General features: G+C 38.9%; 1 protein-coding gene across 2 annotated transcripts in view; it reads left to right on the top strand.

The window, feature by feature from the left end:
• Positions 1-17,884, top strand: part of NT5DC1 (5'-nucleotidase domain containing 1) — a 125,870-nt gene extending 107,986 nt beyond the window's left edge. The window contains exons 10-13 of one of the 2 annotated variants that reach the window (XM_033512829.1): positions 264-422; positions 6,427-6,595; positions 13,815-13,860; positions 17,649-17,749. In XM_033512829.1, coding sequence (XP_033368720.1) covers positions 264-422; positions 6,427-6,595; positions 13,815-13,860; position 17,649 — 375 coding nt within the window. In that variant the 3' untranslated portion in view covers positions 17,650-17,749. Of the gene's footprint in view, positions 1-263; positions 423-6,426; positions 6,596-13,814; positions 13,861-17,648 lie in introns of both variants that reach the window. The other variant, XM_015621776.2, reaches the window with a different exon arrangement.
• The last annotated feature ends 391 nt before the right edge of the window (positions 17,885-18,275 follow it).

The raw sequence follows: 18,275 nt of genomic DNA, 5'->3' as shown, positions 1-18,275 counted from the left end.
TGGTCCCAGTTAGGCATCTCTTTCCAATGCCTCTGGAGGCTGAGAGCAAGGAGGCTGTGTGGGGCCAGCCTTTCCCTTATGGAGCTGGTTGAAGATAAAGCACCAAACTTGACATTAATAGGATCTCTGCATGTCTTGACCAAGTGTAAACATGGAGGAATTTTTATTAGGTCATTTTAAGGCTTTTTTCCTCTCTATGAAGTACAGTTTGCTTGTGTTTTCCTCGTATACAATGAACTTCTAATTTGCTTCTTCCCTCACAGGTTGTTTATTTTGGTGACAGTATGCACTCAGATATTTTCCCAGCTCGTCACTATAGCAACTGGGAAACTGTCTTCATCTTAGAGGAGCTTCTAGGGGACAAAGGTACAGTGCCTGCAAAGGCTGAATCTGAGCCCTTGGAGAAGAAAGGAAAATATGAGGTAAGGGTTCCTGCAGATGGTTCCTGGAACAGAATAAAGTAGATTACAAAAAAAGCCTCATGTAGCCTGCACTAAGAATGAACCTGCTTGTCTTACCAGGGTGCTGGTAGCATCATCCTCCCCCACAGATGTATCCTCCTTGTTTTACCAGGAGGATGCTGTTCTGTCCCAGCCAGCAATGCATGGGTGACACAGTGCCCCTACCTGTAGCTAAGCCATGGATCTCAGAAAAGGAGCTGTATGTGCTCTCCCTTAGCTAGAGCCTTTTTAGTAACAAGATCCCACCACCCCACAAGGAGAAATTTCATGCCCTCCTATCACAAGTCCAACGCCTGAATTCTTCTGAGTTCATGACATTTCCCTGTGTGTTGTGTCCAACTGTAAACATGGAGGAATTTTTATGACATTGTTTTGAAGGTTACCTTCTCTCTGTGTGAGATATGGTTTGCTTGTGCTTTCCTTATATACAAAGAACTTTTAATTTGCTGCTTCCCTCACAGGTTGTTATTTTCATGACAGCTGTGCTCAGATAAGAGGAGCTGCTTCAAAATCTGGCCCAGTGCAGACTTACTGATAGTTACCTCAGATAAATAATATGATTTTCAGGTTGATCACAGCTGGGAAGCAGGCCCTTAGCACTGCTGTCATCCCTTAATTCTCCCACAGAAGGTGGGAAATGACTATGGTTTATCCTTTCCTCTCCTGCCAAAGGGCAAAGTAGATAGGAAACAGCACTCAGATGGATGATGAGGCAGCATTGTACCTCCAGCATGTCCCATGTAGGTGGGAACTACAGTGAAGCTTCACTCTCCATTTGGAGTGTCTCTTCATTTCATATGCTACTAAATAAATAGTTCATTTTCTTCTAATTGCAGAGAAATACATGTGCTTTTCACACTTCTCTTTGTAAAACACTAAACTTTATTTTTCTTTTAAAATAATTAGACTTTGTGAATAAAAGTTAACTTACCAGTAGAAAATATTTGGGGGGTGTGTTTATACTTGTTATGTTTTTAATCTGTGTTATAAAAGCTCTTGGTTTTAAAGGAGAAAAGGATATCTTCAATGGGACTTTAATACTATATAGATATCTATATATGTTTTTAACAGGCATATCTCGTATTTTTCCCCACTGTCCTGATTTATAAACTAAGTTCAGAGAAGGACATTTCAGACCCTGAAATAAGGAAATGTAATCATTAATGTTTAGGTTTTTTTCCTGGGTTATAAAAAAACAAAAATTAAGTAAAAAAATGCAATATCCTGTAACAGAATGTGTTTCTCAGAAGGAAGGGGAGGTGGGAGAGGAAGAGCTCATAGAAGTTATGGGTTAAAACAATTTGATTTAAATACTTAATGCTTTAAAAATAACTTAATATCCTCCATTGTTCATTCTCTGACTGGAGATTCTGCTGCATTGCTGCATAAAATGTAAGGGTTGGGGAATTTGTTCAACATGGTTTCTTAAGCATGTTCAATATATGCTTTTGAACATTTTTACATTTTTAAACAGAGAGACAGAGTGGTTCTTTTACTGGAAGTAGAAAGAATAATGGATCGATGTGTTTCCGAGCACATGATGATGATTTGGTTTACCCTTATTGCAACACCTCTGCTCAACTGCTCACAAGATCCATCTTCTCTATCACAGCAGTTGTCAAGCAGCAAATTGAGACTTTTAGACAGGTGCTTGACATTTCACTGACACTGTAGCATTCTTGATAAGAGATTGCAGTATCTCAAGGAGACACCACCCCTACCATACACAACCCTTGTTCCGTTTACATCCGCTACCAGTGACAGCGAGCAAGCAAGGGAGAAATGAATTGCATTGATTAAAGGAACCTGAACCAGGGGGGCCGTGGCAGGTCAGTGGTGTTATTTCATTACCATGCTGTTCACTGGAGTCTGAACAACAGGTCACATCCATATCTCTGCAGATGACTGGACACCACTAACTTAACAGGACTAGTTCAAAGGGACTCCCTTTACAAGCCTAGAAGAGTTTTATTTTCATTCCCCCGAGCAACTTCTCCCATTAACCCTTTGATTAAGAAGGGAGAAAAGCCAATTCAAAGGATTGTACAGTCAGGTGTTTCTGGAAAATTAGTCACAGATTAGATTTCATCTGGTTAATCAGCCTCAGCATTCATTGGCAATAAAATGCAGTACTACTGTAGATTTTCCATGCCATGCTGTGTGTGCAGAGAGGGACTGAAAACTTAACACATGATGCAATTCTCAATGCTATGACTCTTTACAAAATACTATTAAAGTAATAAAGTATTACTTAAATTGGCAATTGCATCTTTCAGAAAGAAATTACAAAAATCTGGTTTTCATTATTTGGTGTTTCATCACTAACAGAGAGAGGAGAAGAAAACAACCTCCTCACACACCAAGTAGGAGACTCATGATTTCCATTTTCATTTGCAGTTTTTGTCTTTTCCCTTCAATTAAATGCATGATATAAGCCAGATACACATAACTGTGAAATTATGGTACCAACTGCAGTTCTTTTAAGTATTTGAGTCATAACCAAATAAGCAAGAGAATAGCAAACTAAAAACTATTTATGCAGTTACTTGGCTCCTAAGTAAATTGCAGCATGCAGGGGGAATAAAAATACAAGCCATTGTGTTGAAACAAGATTTCCCTTCCTCCCAGAATTGGGGATTTGTTTGTTTGGCTGGAGGCTTTGGTTTTGCATTCTGTCCTTTAAATGTGTGATCAGTTCCATCAATGAAAACTCAAAGGAAAGCTGGAATTTGTCCCAGGATTTCGAGGAAAATTATTACAGAGTATCTGTCAGAGTGTAAAAACCTTGGGCTTTATTAATGAATGGAGCAGAAATCAAAGAATTAATGGGTGGATATAGATGATAATTTTGTAGTTAGAACAAAAAACTGAATTTTTAAAATACTGCCTAGTGACTGGTTTGTTGTAGAAGTCAGGGCTGTTATCCCCCTGAATTACCATTAACTCCGTTAGCGTGACATAGACAAGGCTATTTTTGGCCCTGTTTGTCTCTTTATTCCTGTTTATCTTTGGCACAAATCTAACAGTACTTTCAGGAACAACCTGATGTGCTGTTGTGAAGCCTGGTGAGTTAAAGCAATATTCTTAAGGCAATACCCTGAAGTGCAGCACATTTTATTTTAAATTTGCTTATAGTGATCCCTGTTGTAATTTAGGTACAATAATCACAGTGAAATGTTTTATATTTGTGTGATGTGTAGGAGGGCAGGTTCTGTCCAATAAAATTCAGACCAGTGGCTGGCTTGCCCATTTGCACACCCAGTGTGATTCAGGGACATCCCGTTGTTGTGGCCAGCACAGCTGTGCTGACAGAAACATCTCAAATACTGTTACACCAGAAAAAATAGATTTTGAGCATTAATTTTTTTTCTGGCATCATGAGTCAGTGGTGTGTTACTACCTCAGGACACAGCATACAATCAGCTGTACCATCACTCATATCAGGTGCAGTAAGGTATTCCTCGTGCTCTGTGCTTGCTACAAAGGTAATAGCATATATGGCAAATCCTCATCTAAATAAAACCCTTAAAAATATTATCGGCTTGATCTTTCCTGTCTCTTTTACGTCTTTCTATCTTTCATTTCCTTACCAAATGTAGAAAAACTTCAGGGCTTGGCTCCCTGCTAATTTGTATTTTAGAAAGGTCATTTGTAAGCTGACAAATCAGTGTTCCCCAAGGGTCCTATTAACAGATTCTGTCTATTCTGTTAACAGGCCCTATTTGTCTAGAGTTAGCAAAGCAAAGGTTGTAGTAAGTATTCTGGGTGTTTTGACTTTGTGGAAGGCCCTGGAACTTGGGAATTTCTGGTGCCATCTCTATTTCCATGAAGCGTAGATATTTTCTTCGAGGCTCAACTGACACAATCAACATCTGATCTGCTGCTGTCTGACCAATATGCCTGAGAGCAAACCCATTGGGCAATTTGCATGAGAAAAAGGGATTGCCCAGCACTTTCCAGGATCTACTGTCCTGCTGTGAGAGCAAATTCTCTGTCTGGGGACTTCGGGAGGGGCTGACACATCTTCCAGAGCTCCTCAGCCCTGCTGCTGGGCATGTGCCTCCAGGCATGTGAGTGAGTAGCCACAGTTAGAGGAGACTTCTGCTTCATTTCACAGATGTACAGATTCATGGTGTGTGGTCTGTTCTTCATTGCAGGCTAAGATATGTGCTGCAGGTGAGATAAGGACATCTTCTGGGCATCAGTTAGGGATGGAAGGGGGAGCAATGTCTGATGTTTCCTAGGAATGTGCTCAGAGATTCAACTGCTCTTTCCAGATTTTAAATCAAGATTTAGCCTGTCAGACCTGCCCTGTCATGTGGAGATAAGCCAGTAGCAAAATGATGGGAGCTCTGCACCAGGTGACACGATGACAAGTCTCATATGTAACTGGGTTTGATTCCACCAAGGGCTTGGGTTGTAAACCCAAAATTTAACCCACTCCTCCTTAATAAGGAAGAAAATCCCACTCTAGAATCAAACATCCCCAAAAATCAGTTTGTTTCCTCAAATTACATTTTTAATTGCCTACTGAACTAATCATCTACTTCTGAAAGCAGAACCCTCACATCTTTCCTCTTGTCAATAATCAGGGTCCTCTCTTTTGTACAAATACTTATGTGGGTCAGTACTGCATGGTTGTTTTGATTAATCACCTGAACAGCTGTAACAGCCTTAAGAGTTTTCTGCATGTGTCATCCAGCTGGCAAACAGATTTTAATTCATCAGAGTATCTACACTTAATTATAACTGATGTAAAGTCCTAGGATTTGCATGGAAAGATAAGATTAAGTGGGGAAAAAAGAAAGTAACATGCTGTCCCTTTGTGTAAGGCACACAAGGATCAAAAAAACAAAAAAGCCCAGGACTTCAGTTAAATGCTTATTTTGAAATAAAAGATAGGAAGTTTTTCCCAATCTGTTTATTTTTTTACATCAGAAGACAAATCAATATCTACATTTGTTGAAATCATTACTTTCCACCTCTCCCCATTTATACTCAGAGGAAGAACTGACACAGCCTCATGGAGAGAGTGGCTGTGTGTTTACTGGTGTGGTCTGTTCAGCTGCCTCAACAGCTTCCCTGTGATCAAAAGATACAGGCCTCTGTCATAAACACAAATGATTCCAGCAGATTCTCAAAACTATTAAGAGAGGGGTTAAATGGTGAATAAAGTACAAAAAGTCACAAATCTGAAGGCACAAACTACGGTATCTGTTCTGTGCTCTGCAGGTCTGAGAAGTTAATTTACACACAAACGAGTTTAACAGATTTTCTCTAGTGTATTTTATTTCCCATTTTTTCATCTTTCTGTAGATGTGTCCTGTCATTTTTTTTCTGATTGCTCGTGGCAGTATGTAGCAAGTTTCAAGATGAACTGGTAAAAAGTCAGTTTTCCCAATGCTGGTTTAATGCTTTCTTTGAAACATAATTAGTCTAGATGTTGTTGTCTGAAAATATACATTGAAAAAAATTAATATTTCACAACTTTCTAGGCAACTGAATGTCTCGCCATGGATTCTGTGGCTCTGTTTTCATTCATTCCTCAGCTCAGAAACAGATAACACAGGTGGCATGATGTATTCTTTGCAGTTACTCCACCCAGCATCAGGAAGCTCCTTTTCCCCCAGGAGGAGATCCCAGATGTAACACAGCCTCTCCAGCAGAGAAGAGCAGCATGCAATTCACACTATCAAAAACAGAAAAACAGGGAAAATAGAAGGAGTTTTCTTAATAGGTTTAAAAAATGTTTTATGTCCTAGGGAATACATAAATTGTATAAACAGGAACTTGGGGATTTACGGGAACACTGTTATTGTCTTTATATTTTAAAACCACATTGCTCCTGAGATACAATATAGGCTTCCCAGAAAATCAGAAAAACACTAGAGTTCCTTAAACTAAAGCTTGTGGATAAATATTTCTCTCTTTTTTAAACTTACATACTTATTTATTTTTCTTTCAGGGAGATCAGCTCAAAGTTCCTTACTTTGTATCTAAACAGTGGGGCTCTTTCTTCATGGACAGATTGCCAGGCCTGGAAAATGCAGAGGAGACCTTAGTTCACACATGGTCCTGTAAATGTATTAGCACTTACAGCACTATTGCAATCCCTAGTCTGGAAGCAATAGCAGGTAAGGAAAATGTTTGGGTTTTTTTTTTTTTTTCTAATTAACATGCAGTATTCATAGTAAGTTTATAGAGCTGTAGATCTGGTTTTGAGATTACATGTATCTAAAATACACTCAAAATACCCTGTTCATATGATGCAACAGCACTAGTGGCCATTGATTACTTGGACATTTGTGCTTTTAATTGTTGCCTGATACACCAGGAGTTTTGTTTGTGTCTGCAAATACTAAGTGTTTAATTGGTTCCCTGCTGGAGTGCAACATTTGCCAGACTGTAGGTTTGTTCCTGAACTTGGTCCCTACTTCCCCACTGTGATTTGCTGTTCCTTCTTTCAGTGGTGAGATACATTTGAAACAAACAACATGCAAAGTTACTTGAGAGTGTTGTTCTTACAAAAATGTTTCTCACTGATCTGGCTTGTTACACTTCCCCTGTCATCTCTCTGTAACTTTGGAGCTGCAGCCCATACCAGTGGATTAGGAAGTGGTGGTGAAGGCCCCCATGTGCTCCATTTAATGTTTTGCATTACTGAACTTTGTCAATACCCATACCTAAAGGAATAAACGAATTATTAAGTGAATGAGGAACACAGCAAGCATTTACTCTACTAACCCCTCTGTTCAGCTTCTTTTGCCTGCTTCATGCATAAAACCAAGGAATAAAAGGTTTGTTGCAAGAGAGTATTTCAGGCTTGCCCAGCAGTGACTTCTACAGCAGGACACATGATAGAGCTTTTCTTTGCAACCATATTTTACACATAAACTTACATTGTATGAATATCTCAGAACAGAGCAGTCATAGACTGCCACAATTTATTTATTATTATATTATTTATGCTTCCATATTTATGCTTTATTTATTCTTCCAATATTTGCCATTTTGCAGTCTGTTTCAGCCTAAAGGCACAAAGCCCAAACATGCCAAGGGAACATGCCAACAGAAAGATAACTTTCACAGAACTGCCATCTAATACCTTTTCCAGGGTCATACTGTGGCTTGCTTTGGAAGTGTTGGCCAAGAGAAAATGGTCAGCCACAGTCTGAAGCTCTGCCTCCCAGGCAGCTCGCCCCCAGCCACAGCTCACTTTAAAGGACAAGCAAGGGCTCTCATCCACAAATGTATGACGAGCTTTCCAGCTACAGATGAAAGGGTGTGAACCCATAAGGCATATCTGGGCAGTTAGTGAGTAGGATAGCTGCTGGTCATCAGCAGTGGAGCTCTTGCAAAGCCTGTTTCTCTGTTAGGAGGGGCACGGTGTGCTGTCCCTCACTGCATTGAACCAGTGCTGGGGGCAGGGGGTCATGTCTGTAAAAGTTAAACCCCAGTGCTAAAGGACAGGGGAGAAGTAATGTTTTAAACTTGCAGCTGTGCACCAGACAGCAGACTCAAAGTTGAAGGTACGAGAACATCTCCACTTTCTTACGGAGAGTAGTATTTCTTGTTTGTTTGTGTGGAAGAGCAGATGTTCATTATTATGGATGTTAAGGAATTCCTGACTCCTCTTGAATACCTTGTCTGACTCCTGTCAGAGCAAGCTGTAAGAACCCCTGCTTTGCCAAGCCCTGACGTTTTTGGCTGCAGTTGTAAGTCATATCTTAGCTGCAGCTATTTGAGAATAACTAGCTAGAAGAGAATGAAATGGCTTATGTGAATTTGAGGCTCTCCAGCTTTTTCTTTCCTATTCATCTGCTTTAATTACCAGCAGAGGACTTTCCACTGCCAAGCTGCAGAAACTCAGGCCTTTCCTCAAGGTTCCCTGAGCCCAAGCATTCAGCCAAGCTGCCACCATGCTGACCACATGAAACCAGCTCCCAACCAGAGCTGTGCTGACTGTGTGAGCTCCACTCTGGCTGGCTCAGCCTTGGCAGCACCTCGCTCAGCCTGACCCAGCCCAACAAGCTGCCACCTCACTTGGAGGTGTGCTGCAGCCTCCTGTGAGCTGGGGGTTGACAAGGACTTCTCCATCATCAATGTCTGACCTGGCTTTTTGTACACCTACGTGAGCAGTAGTAAGTGCCACGTACAAGTCAGGATGCCAACAGCTTGTGATCTGCAAAAATATTTGGTGAAATGTGGCAGATGGCTGCACTGCTGACTTTAAGATTGATTCTTGATTTTTGGCTGATTGAGTATCTGTGCATAAAGAACAGCTTGGTTTACTTCTCAAGACACATTGAAAAAGATCATTCCAAAAACTATTCAGCACTACTCAGTACTGGTAACTCATTTACTCAATACCAGTTCAAAGATGCATTAGAAGTTCTGAACTCTAATCTCTCCTCTGGCATGGAAGGTATTACTGGAGCTGCAGACTACTGCTCCACAGTTCATCATCTTAACTCTCCTGAGAATCCCTGAAGACAAACTGGCATTTTTTTGCGCATGAAAAGTATATTTCATTTATTGTTAAATAAATATTGTTAATTAATTGATAAAATTGTCCAAAGGAGACTTTCTACAATACCTTCTGTGTATTTCCATCAGTTTGGAGTGGAAATCAGATATACTTTATACTGGCAGTACATGGTTAATAAAATAGTAGAAGCCAATGTCCCTACTCCTATCCTACATGTCTCATTCACAAATCCATCTGTTTCTCCACTTTTCTGCTGTTGAGTCTCTCCTCATTTACAGCTCCCTTACAGATTTTGATCATTTTAAAGCACAATGATATCATGAGACAGATTTTCCAAACTGGGATCCATTACCGTGGGAATGTTACTTTAGAGCTCCCACATGGAAATTAAAAAGTGTAGGGGTCTCTGAAAAATGACATTCTGCAAAAACCACAGTTTCCACTTCAGTAAACCACTTCCTTCTCCACTTCAGAAGGTTAGGTATGAGCCAAGTAGAGGAGGATTACTCTTATCTTTCCTACCTGAATAATCTGTACTTTACCTTCAAGGACAGCAACCACTACTCTGTGACCACGTGATCACATTACCAGATCCCCATGTTAATAATTGTATTTCCTGCATTATATAAGTATTCCAACAGTAATTTCAATAATTTCAAAAATACCATTTCAGACATGTTTTTTGATTAACAGTTCTTTGATCCAAAAATATGATATACATATTTCAAGCTAATGCTTTGCCTTTCAATCTCACTGTGTTTGGTATTTTTATAAAAGTCACACTTCAAAAAAAATCCATTAAAAGTTTTAAAGCTATGAGGTGGATTTTGGTAAGTTTTTTTTTTTTATTTCATTGCAAAGAAAAGGATAAAAAAGTGGGTTCAAAATTGTAATAAGAAGAACATAAAAAACTTTTTTTTTCTAGTTTCAAGGTTCTTAAACTAATGTTCTAAATTTGTCTCATAACCTCTGAATTGTGAAGTTTGTCATAGGATTAAAAACTACTGCAAGCAAGAAAAGGAGATTGAGTGATGTTGCAGCTCAAGAGAATTTCATTTCAGAGAAGAATTAGTGCAAATGAAAATGTTTTATGGAGGCAGAGTTCATTTCACACTTTGGAGATTTGATAACCAAGCTTGTGTCATGCATGAGAATAATGCATGATTTTTTTAAATCTTATATGCAATATGAAATCGTATCAGGATTTGTCCATATGGCTGATTAAGTTTTTCTTCATTCCTTATTGTTATTTTAATTAGCTAGAACAAGAGAAAAAATCTCCATTATAATTAACCAAAGCTGTCTCTTTAAAGATGCCTACAGATCTGTACCCTGCCACTTTCTGCGGGAGTTTGGGTTGCCAGCCTGCTTGCTGTATAAATATAATGATAAAATTGCCAGTGAACCATGACAAAGAAGTTCATGTTTCTGCTTAGAGCTGCAAATTATCTGCACAATGGAAAGCTCAAGGCAGCCGTGGCTGGGGCTCCAGAACTGGCAATGCGCAGGTCGCAGATACACGGGTCTGCCCAGCAGAGATCAACTACAAATTGCAAACTTCACAAACCATCTTCCACATATATTTTAAAGGTGAATCCCCTGGAGGAATCAACTGCAATCATGGAAGACATTAATTTCACTAATCAAGTGATGTACTAACCACTAATCAGCCACATACTACAGCCATATACTACACTGATCAGCCATGTACTGATTTCTGTATCCTGAACAGCATCATTTTTAATTATTGCTGAAGTGAAACAAAAAAAAAGTCCATCATATTTTTATATTTTTTGCACCTTAGTTCTATGTTTTTTCATTGCTATTACATCACTGAAAGTGAAACCCATGTCCTTTTAAATTAGTCCTTGCTGTAACCAGACTGATAACTGTGCTCTTACTCAACTGCTACAATAATATACAATTCGCTTAAAACACATAGAACTATCTATATTATGCATTGCTAGTTAGAAGTAACCTTTCATATTTAATACCTTATCTTAGAACTGTGCTTTTACTTGCCAACTTCAGTGTAAGACTGTCTATACAATTGCATCTAAAGACTGTTTATCAAAATGCTTTGAGGATTTAAGTTGCTTTGGGAATTAGCTTTTACAAATAATAGTTGCTGCTAGAAGAGGTCATTTTTATAATTAAACCTTTTATGCAAAAGAAGTATTCTTACACCTGATGAAAAAGTGGTGTAAATACAAAACAGTAACATTTCTGATGTTTTGTGGCCCTGAGGTTTCATACAAGGAAAAAAAAAGATAACAAAAATAACTGAATAGAGAGAAGATATGTTTTGAATGTATAAACAGCATCTTGATCTAGGTGTCAGTTGAAAAGCATCAGATAATGTAAATATGATTCATCTGTTCCAGGAAATTAGTTTCAGAGTTCTCATTTTAGAAGAAAAAAGAAAAATCATGCCCAACAGAACCAAAAAATATAAGGCATCTATTTTTAAAACTGAAAAATACAGCTGAAACCAACAATAAACAGCATTTTAACCATAAAAAAAATATTGTTCAACAAATCAGGACTAGTTTATAAAAAGTCTTCAGGACCTAGTTACTTCCCAAATAATCTGAAACCTCATATTTTCCACAGAATTTTACTACTTGATAGTAATTTTCATTGTAGAAAGGACAGTATTCAGTGTATTACAGTTTGTTGAGGCTTTACTTCCTCCTCCAGAAAGGTGTATTGACTTGTGCCCCTGAAAACCATGTCAAATCATGCAGAACCCAAAAGATTACTTCCTAGCCAATAGCTGACAGAAATGTTCCTGCCATCGTTATTCTGCTCTATGAGATGTCAAAGTACAGCCACCTCGAAAAGATTAAAGGGAGAACTCATGAGCAACTCATTAAGAAAGGGGGAACCACTCAGTCATTTCTGCTTTAAAGTTATCCTTCAACTCAGGCAGTATAATTTCATTTGCAGGCTGTAATTAAAGCTATAATTGGATTTTGACTGGATCACAGGCTTATGGGGTGGGTTTAGATTGACACTTTATAAATCCTGATTGTCATACAAAGTATTGATAATTTTTGAGTGTGAAAACAAGTGAAAATAGGTAAATCACCAAGTACTGAAAATACTTGTCTGACCAGGTTGAAATTGTACATAACCTGCAACCTCCTATTGGATACTCTGGATTGGTGCCTAACATATTCCCTCTGGATTAAGATGGTCACACATGCACAAAAAACTTGTCTTCATGTGTGTCTGTGTGGAGATTTTTATTTCAAGGTAAACAATGTTTGTCACCCCTCCAGAGAAAAAATAGGGAAAGAGAAACAAAACATTTGTTTTACCAGAGAGGGGAACATGATGAGATTAACCCATCTCATGAGTTTGGAGAGGAAGGTTGATCTTGGTGCGTTTACCTCAAAATGAAAGTAAAGGGGTGTATCATCTCTGCATTTGTCTTAATATAGCTCCTTCACAGTCTCAAATTGCAACTCTTTTTTTTTTTTAACAATCAGAAATGGCTGTCAGCCCAAACAATTGCTTGTTTCCAGGCTAACTTCTTGAACCTACTTCAGAAGCCCTTCCTCCTGCTCTAAGATCCAGAATGAGTCATTCACACAGAAATTAATTAACAGATCTGAAAGACTAACACATCCTGGAAGGATCTTGGCATTCTCTCAAGAATTTTTTTTAGATTAACTCTTCAGCTACATATTTAAAAATATTATAGTCCAATATTTTCTTCTGATCAGTTCCAGATCAAGCAAAGAACCACGCGGGGCTATTTTCTTACAAAACCTTCAAAAACCACTTTTTAAACTAAAACAAAAATGTAAGACGCTTTCCTCATGTAGGAAGAATGAGTGTCCTCATGAAAACCCAAAAGGAATTTCTAAGGCTGTCCTTCACTGCAGACCCTCACTTGCAGGCTAGGCTGCGAGTTAGTGCACGCCTTGTGCACAGCTGTTTTGTTCAGGAAGGGGTCAGCTGTCCCTTGGCCATAGGATAGACACAAAGTGATGTGATTTGTTATTCCCAAGATAATTACAATAAAATTGCACACCACAAGCAATCACAGTAGCCATGATGGGACAGTCATTCCATTTCCCCAGGCACCTGTCCATCTGCAAAACTGGTATTGAAGCTGCTGCTGCGTATATCCCTGCAGTTTGCCACTTGGGTTTTCTCCAGTGGCACTGTCTTCTGTGTTAGATATCACAGAAAAGTAACCAGCAGCAAACCTCAGTGGCACTGAAGCACTTGCTCAGGCCAAGGTCAGGCCACAAATGTCTGCTGGCGGTGCCACAGGCATGATCTCCAACCAATACACCTGTGGTGGCAAAAGCTCTTATGTAAGTGCAAGTAAAGCAGCAAACCTGCACTTTGACTGAGAGTAGTTTTAGTCTTTATTCCTGTGTGCCCAGGGGTAAACTGCACTGGCTCGTATCACCAACTATATCCAAACCCAGACACTTTCTCCTGTGGAGCAAACATATATTTTGAGGAGTCCCCTCTTTCCCATACAACACTGCACAGAGACTCTCCTCCTCTCCAACTTTTGAGTTATGCAGTATGCAGGCAGCAGCACTAACTTTCATGTAATTGACAGAAGGAATGCTTTTCTCATGCTGACTTCACTCTTTTGGGAGCTTTGCTTTAGTACAGCAAACGTCTGACCTCTGGTTTAGGAAAATCAGCCTTAGAAGTTTTTCTAAAAATAACTGCTATCAGATAAATCTACTTGTGGCCTTGGGTTTTTCTTTTTGCCTCTAGTATGCTCTCTCACATCCTGAGCTTTTAGTGTAAGTGCTGCTTTGACTGTTACAAAATAGAGATGGGTCAGGAGATAAAAAAATTTATTAAAGAAAAAGTAACACCTCTTACAGATTACCCACAGACTGGCAAGTCAGACTTGAAGGCACAGTCAAACTGGTGAGTTCTCCTGCAGCAATTGTGCTTACTCCCCTGCTAAGAAATAATTATTAGAAATTGTTATCATTAAGAAATTAATGTTTTCTTTCAACAGTGACTTTGAAATGCAATGAAATATTTATGATAAAGCTTATAAGCCAGTGTTAATTATGGAAAATCCTGTAAAAGAATTATTTATACTAGCTGATGGTTTGCCCCTATAATTACCTCACCAGGATGATGAGATGTAAGATAGAGCTCTGACAGTGTTTTCTGAAATTTGCCACAATTAAGCAGTTTAAAGATTTTTTTCAAACTTGGGTATCACTAACAAGGTTTTAGTTCTCTTCCTTGTGCCTTTTCCTTGGTGATAATCAGGAGGATATATTTGGATTCACTTAAGAACACAGCCCTGCTGTTTACTAGGAGGCTTCTGCAGCATCTGGCGCCAGCCCTGCTCACTGGCAGGGAGCAGACCTCAGGGTGGGAGGGGAAGTTCTGCTTTCTGCAGAGCTTCTCGCTCGTCCCAGGGATGCTGCTGTGGTGTCATGATGAAAAAATGTTGGCTTTGCTATTGTTGGTCAATACTGAAAAATTATTCCTGACATTTCTGCTGTGTATTTTGGGAGAAATCTGTTTCAGTCTTGGACTGTGCTTTTAATTGAAAAACAATGCCATCCATCTAAAGTGCTTAGTTAAGATTTTATTTGTTTAATGTATTGGTTTGTTTAAGCAAATTTTAAAAAATTAGAGTAGTAAGTTTATCAAGCAGGCCTGTGTCTGGATTAAATTAAAATTGTCTTCCATTCAGTTACTCAAATACTTTCCTGATCACTCATTGAGAATATTACATTTTCCCTTCTTCTTGTGGTTTCTCTTCTTTGCTTGTGGGTGGAACTCCAAGTCTTCCTCTGATAAAAGCTTGTGGCATTCATTTAGCTGGCTTACACTAAGTGTACCACACAGGAGACAGTGTGATGTTGTCAGCTTTTGAAATATGATACAAATCCATCCATAATTCCTAAGTACATGCGTGGCTATGAGTATACTTAAGCATCAGAATACAATGTTGTCCTTAATGTCACTTAATACCTGGATCTGGATAAATGGAACACAGTAACTGACAGTAACTACTGTTCAAATATCATCATTGTTATTTTGTTCACACCAGGGCATAAGGGTGGCAGGGCAGGCAGGGCAGGAGCTCTTCTTAGCTCAGGTGAAGCCATATAACCTATGAGGCTTGCCCAAACCATTTCATCGCTCACACTCAGGCTGGTGTGGGAGCAAAGAAAGGAGTGGGACAGGAACTCACCATGATACATCTAATAACTGGCATTTCTGTCGATCTAGGACCTTCTAGACTCCTCTGGGATCTTCTTGGGACCCTTCATGTCTGATTTCTGGGAGCCTTTTGCTCTTAAAGGGAATATCCTCTTTGTCTTGGGTTAAAAAAAAAATTATCCTGGGTGGAATTACCTAAGAATGATAAAAAAATTCTGGGACTATGATTGTCAATAAATTGGGTAGAGTCAGCTAGTTCCTTCTTCCAGTCTCAGGCTGTTTCATTTGCTCAAGTTTATTTAGGGTTTTTTAGGTAGTGGCAATATTGGATGAGTTTTGTGTTGAATTTGTTATTGTAGTGTGTGGGTTAGGACTCGTTAGAGCCTTGCTGTCAAACTGTGTCTCAGAGAGGACTTCATATCTGCCCCCTGACCCATTTATGACTCTCCACCGGGGTTAGGTGGAGAAGTGGATGCCAAGATGCAAAGTTCTACCACCACAGCAGCAGCTGTGAGCATGCACAACAGCAAACCCTAAAGAATTTACTGGGGAAAAAACACTAGGGAAAAAAAAATCAAAAAAACCCAAAAAAACTACGGAACCAACAACTTAGAAATAAGCAGCTATTTTTATTTATTTTTTTTCCCCAAGATTGGCTTTATTATCAAGTATTGTAGAGTTTGGGTTTGTTTTTTTTTTTTTTTTATACTTTTGCAAAATGGGTATTTTCTAGTCATCTTCCAAAGTCATAAAAGCAACATTTAACTTGATAGACTGGGGTGTGAATATATAAAAGTGTGATTATTTTCTTTTGGAGCCTTTTGCATTGTGTATAGAATGGTTTGGGTGTTTAAGCTGATTCTTTAAAACTAGTTTACCAAGAAATACCAATGAAATTATCATGTTGATCCAGCTGATTCTCTTCCTCAGCAATAAGCATCTCTGTAGCAAGTCTGTTCCATTTGTGCTGCTCTTCCATTGAACTGCTCTTGGGAATCTCCAGACTGCTAGACTATTAAGCTAGTAAAAGCTTTCTTATAAAAATAACTGTATGACATTAGATTTTTTATAGCTCATAAAGATATTTGGAAATATTTGCTTTCTTTTTCAATTTATTTTGTAATTTTTGAAACCTTTGTGTTAAACTGAATGTCATAAATAGTCTCAGCAGCCAGTAAATCCACTGTGCCTTCTGCACACTACGAAAACATCTGCCTGTTCTGCCACGCTCACAATGAGCTCCAGAGATTTCCCTGACTCAGACAAAATGAGAAAATTAACTTCTTTGACAAGCTAAAATCACCCACTTAAATAATTCTCTTCCAATTAATTTTCCTCCTATCCTACTTTATTCCAGCCTCTGTTTGACTTTTCAGCTTGATCTAAGTACTCATTTGCTTGCTGTATTATGTTTAAAGCTGCAGACCTGGATGCTGTCCTGGTGCCTGCCTGCGATTCACTTGTGAGGCAGAACTGGATTTCCTGTTGTTTTTGCTGAAGCTACTAAAATTGAGGGTTTCTGTTTCATAGAAGCTGTTGAGTGGGGGAAGAAAAAATTGCAGCATGTAGTGACAGGATGTCACTTCCCAAAATTTACTCCAGATTAAAAAAAAAAAATAAAATTGCAATTCATAAGTTGTTGTACAGATGAGCTGAGTAATAGCTTTTGTGCTTTACTTTGGTTCTAAACAGACAACCTGCAAAAGAGATAACCCTGTCTGGGGGGAGTTTGCTTTTTCTTTTCATTTATTGGAAAGGGATTGTTTCTTGAACTAAGTTTTATTTATACATTTTTTTAATTTGGTTTCTTGAACTTTGAGTATGAGGTGAGCAGGGGAAGTATCAGTTTTCTGGCTGTGAGGGTGGGCGGGTCACTGTTGGCAGCAGAGACTTTTTAAAAAGTTACAGAAAAGAAAGCCTTGACTGTTCAGTGCTATTTTAATGCATTCAGTGTTCTTTACAGACTGGAAGTGATGAGTACATCAAGTTACAAGTGCAGATTTCTAAGAACGCTTGATAAAAAATGATGTTGTTAACACTGGACTGCAAGAAGGTCTGAGGGGATGCCTTTCGGGAATCTTGCTTCAATAGCCATGAAAAACAAAAAAGAAACTGATTCTTTATTTTCAACATAGCCCTCTTACCAGCCTCTTGCTGAGATAAGAGAGAAGGATGACAAACTGAAGAATTAACTTGAAGGTATATTGGGAGAAAAACTGCATCTAGGTTCAATGAAGATTTTTGATCAGTATTTAAGCATTAGTTAAATAATTTTCTCTGACTAGCATTAATTCAGCAATCAAGGAACTGAATATCCTTTGCTGCAGTTGAATAAACTCTGAAAGTCAATCCCATGAACAGATGAAGATGTCAAATAAATGTGTAATCATGCAATCTGATTGAATTCTGATGCCGGTGAGCATACAGCTCAAGGTTTTAAAAATTACTGCTATTCACCACAAGCTTATTTTTTATGTGATACAGGCTGTGTTGCTAATCAGATGTGGTATGTTTCTGTCTTGCAGATTTACCACTGGATTATAGATTTACACGATTTTCCTCAAATAGTTCAGCAACTGCTGGGTACTACCCAAGCCCTCCAAGAGCACTGCTGCCAAATGAGGACTCAGTGACGATGAAATAGGTTGTCGGCTTTTTCCTTAAATAACCCTGTGACCCTTACTTAAACTGCTACCAAATGCTAATTGGTAAAAATGCTGTGTGAAATGCTTCATAAAATAGAGTGATGGATTAAAGCAGACTCCTGTGTTTCACTTATTTCTCTAGTCCAGCTGGAACAGGTGAGTGATGCAGCCTTCTCTCTAAGTCTTCTGACCACCACTACCTTTCACAAAGTGCTGTTGGCTTTTTCCATGCACTGCCCACAGCCTTCAGGAGAAATGTAATAGTAATACCTCATCCCAAGTTACATTCTACATTTTTGAGGATGTTTTAGGTACTGTCCCTATGTAAGGTGGTGCTGTTGCTACCCAGGAAAGACACAAACCAGACCCTCAGCCGTATTTCAATTAACAGTTACCTTGGACAGCCCAAGTTATCACCATACACCAATGTTTTGCAGGCTCTGAGGAATTTATTCTCCCACTCTAACTGTTCTTGGAGACAAAGAAACACTGAGTCCCAAAGAGAAA

The sequence above is a fragment of the Parus major genome, chromosome 3 (assembly GCF_001522545.3).
Source record: "Parus major isolate Abel chromosome 3, Parus_major1.1, whole genome shotgun sequence".
In the NCBI taxonomy this organism is placed as follows: domain Eukaryota; kingdom Metazoa; phylum Chordata; class Aves; order Passeriformes; family Paridae; genus Parus; species Parus major.
Note: the sequence above shows the minus strand (reverse complement) of the source record. Positions and strands in the feature narration are given on the sequence as shown.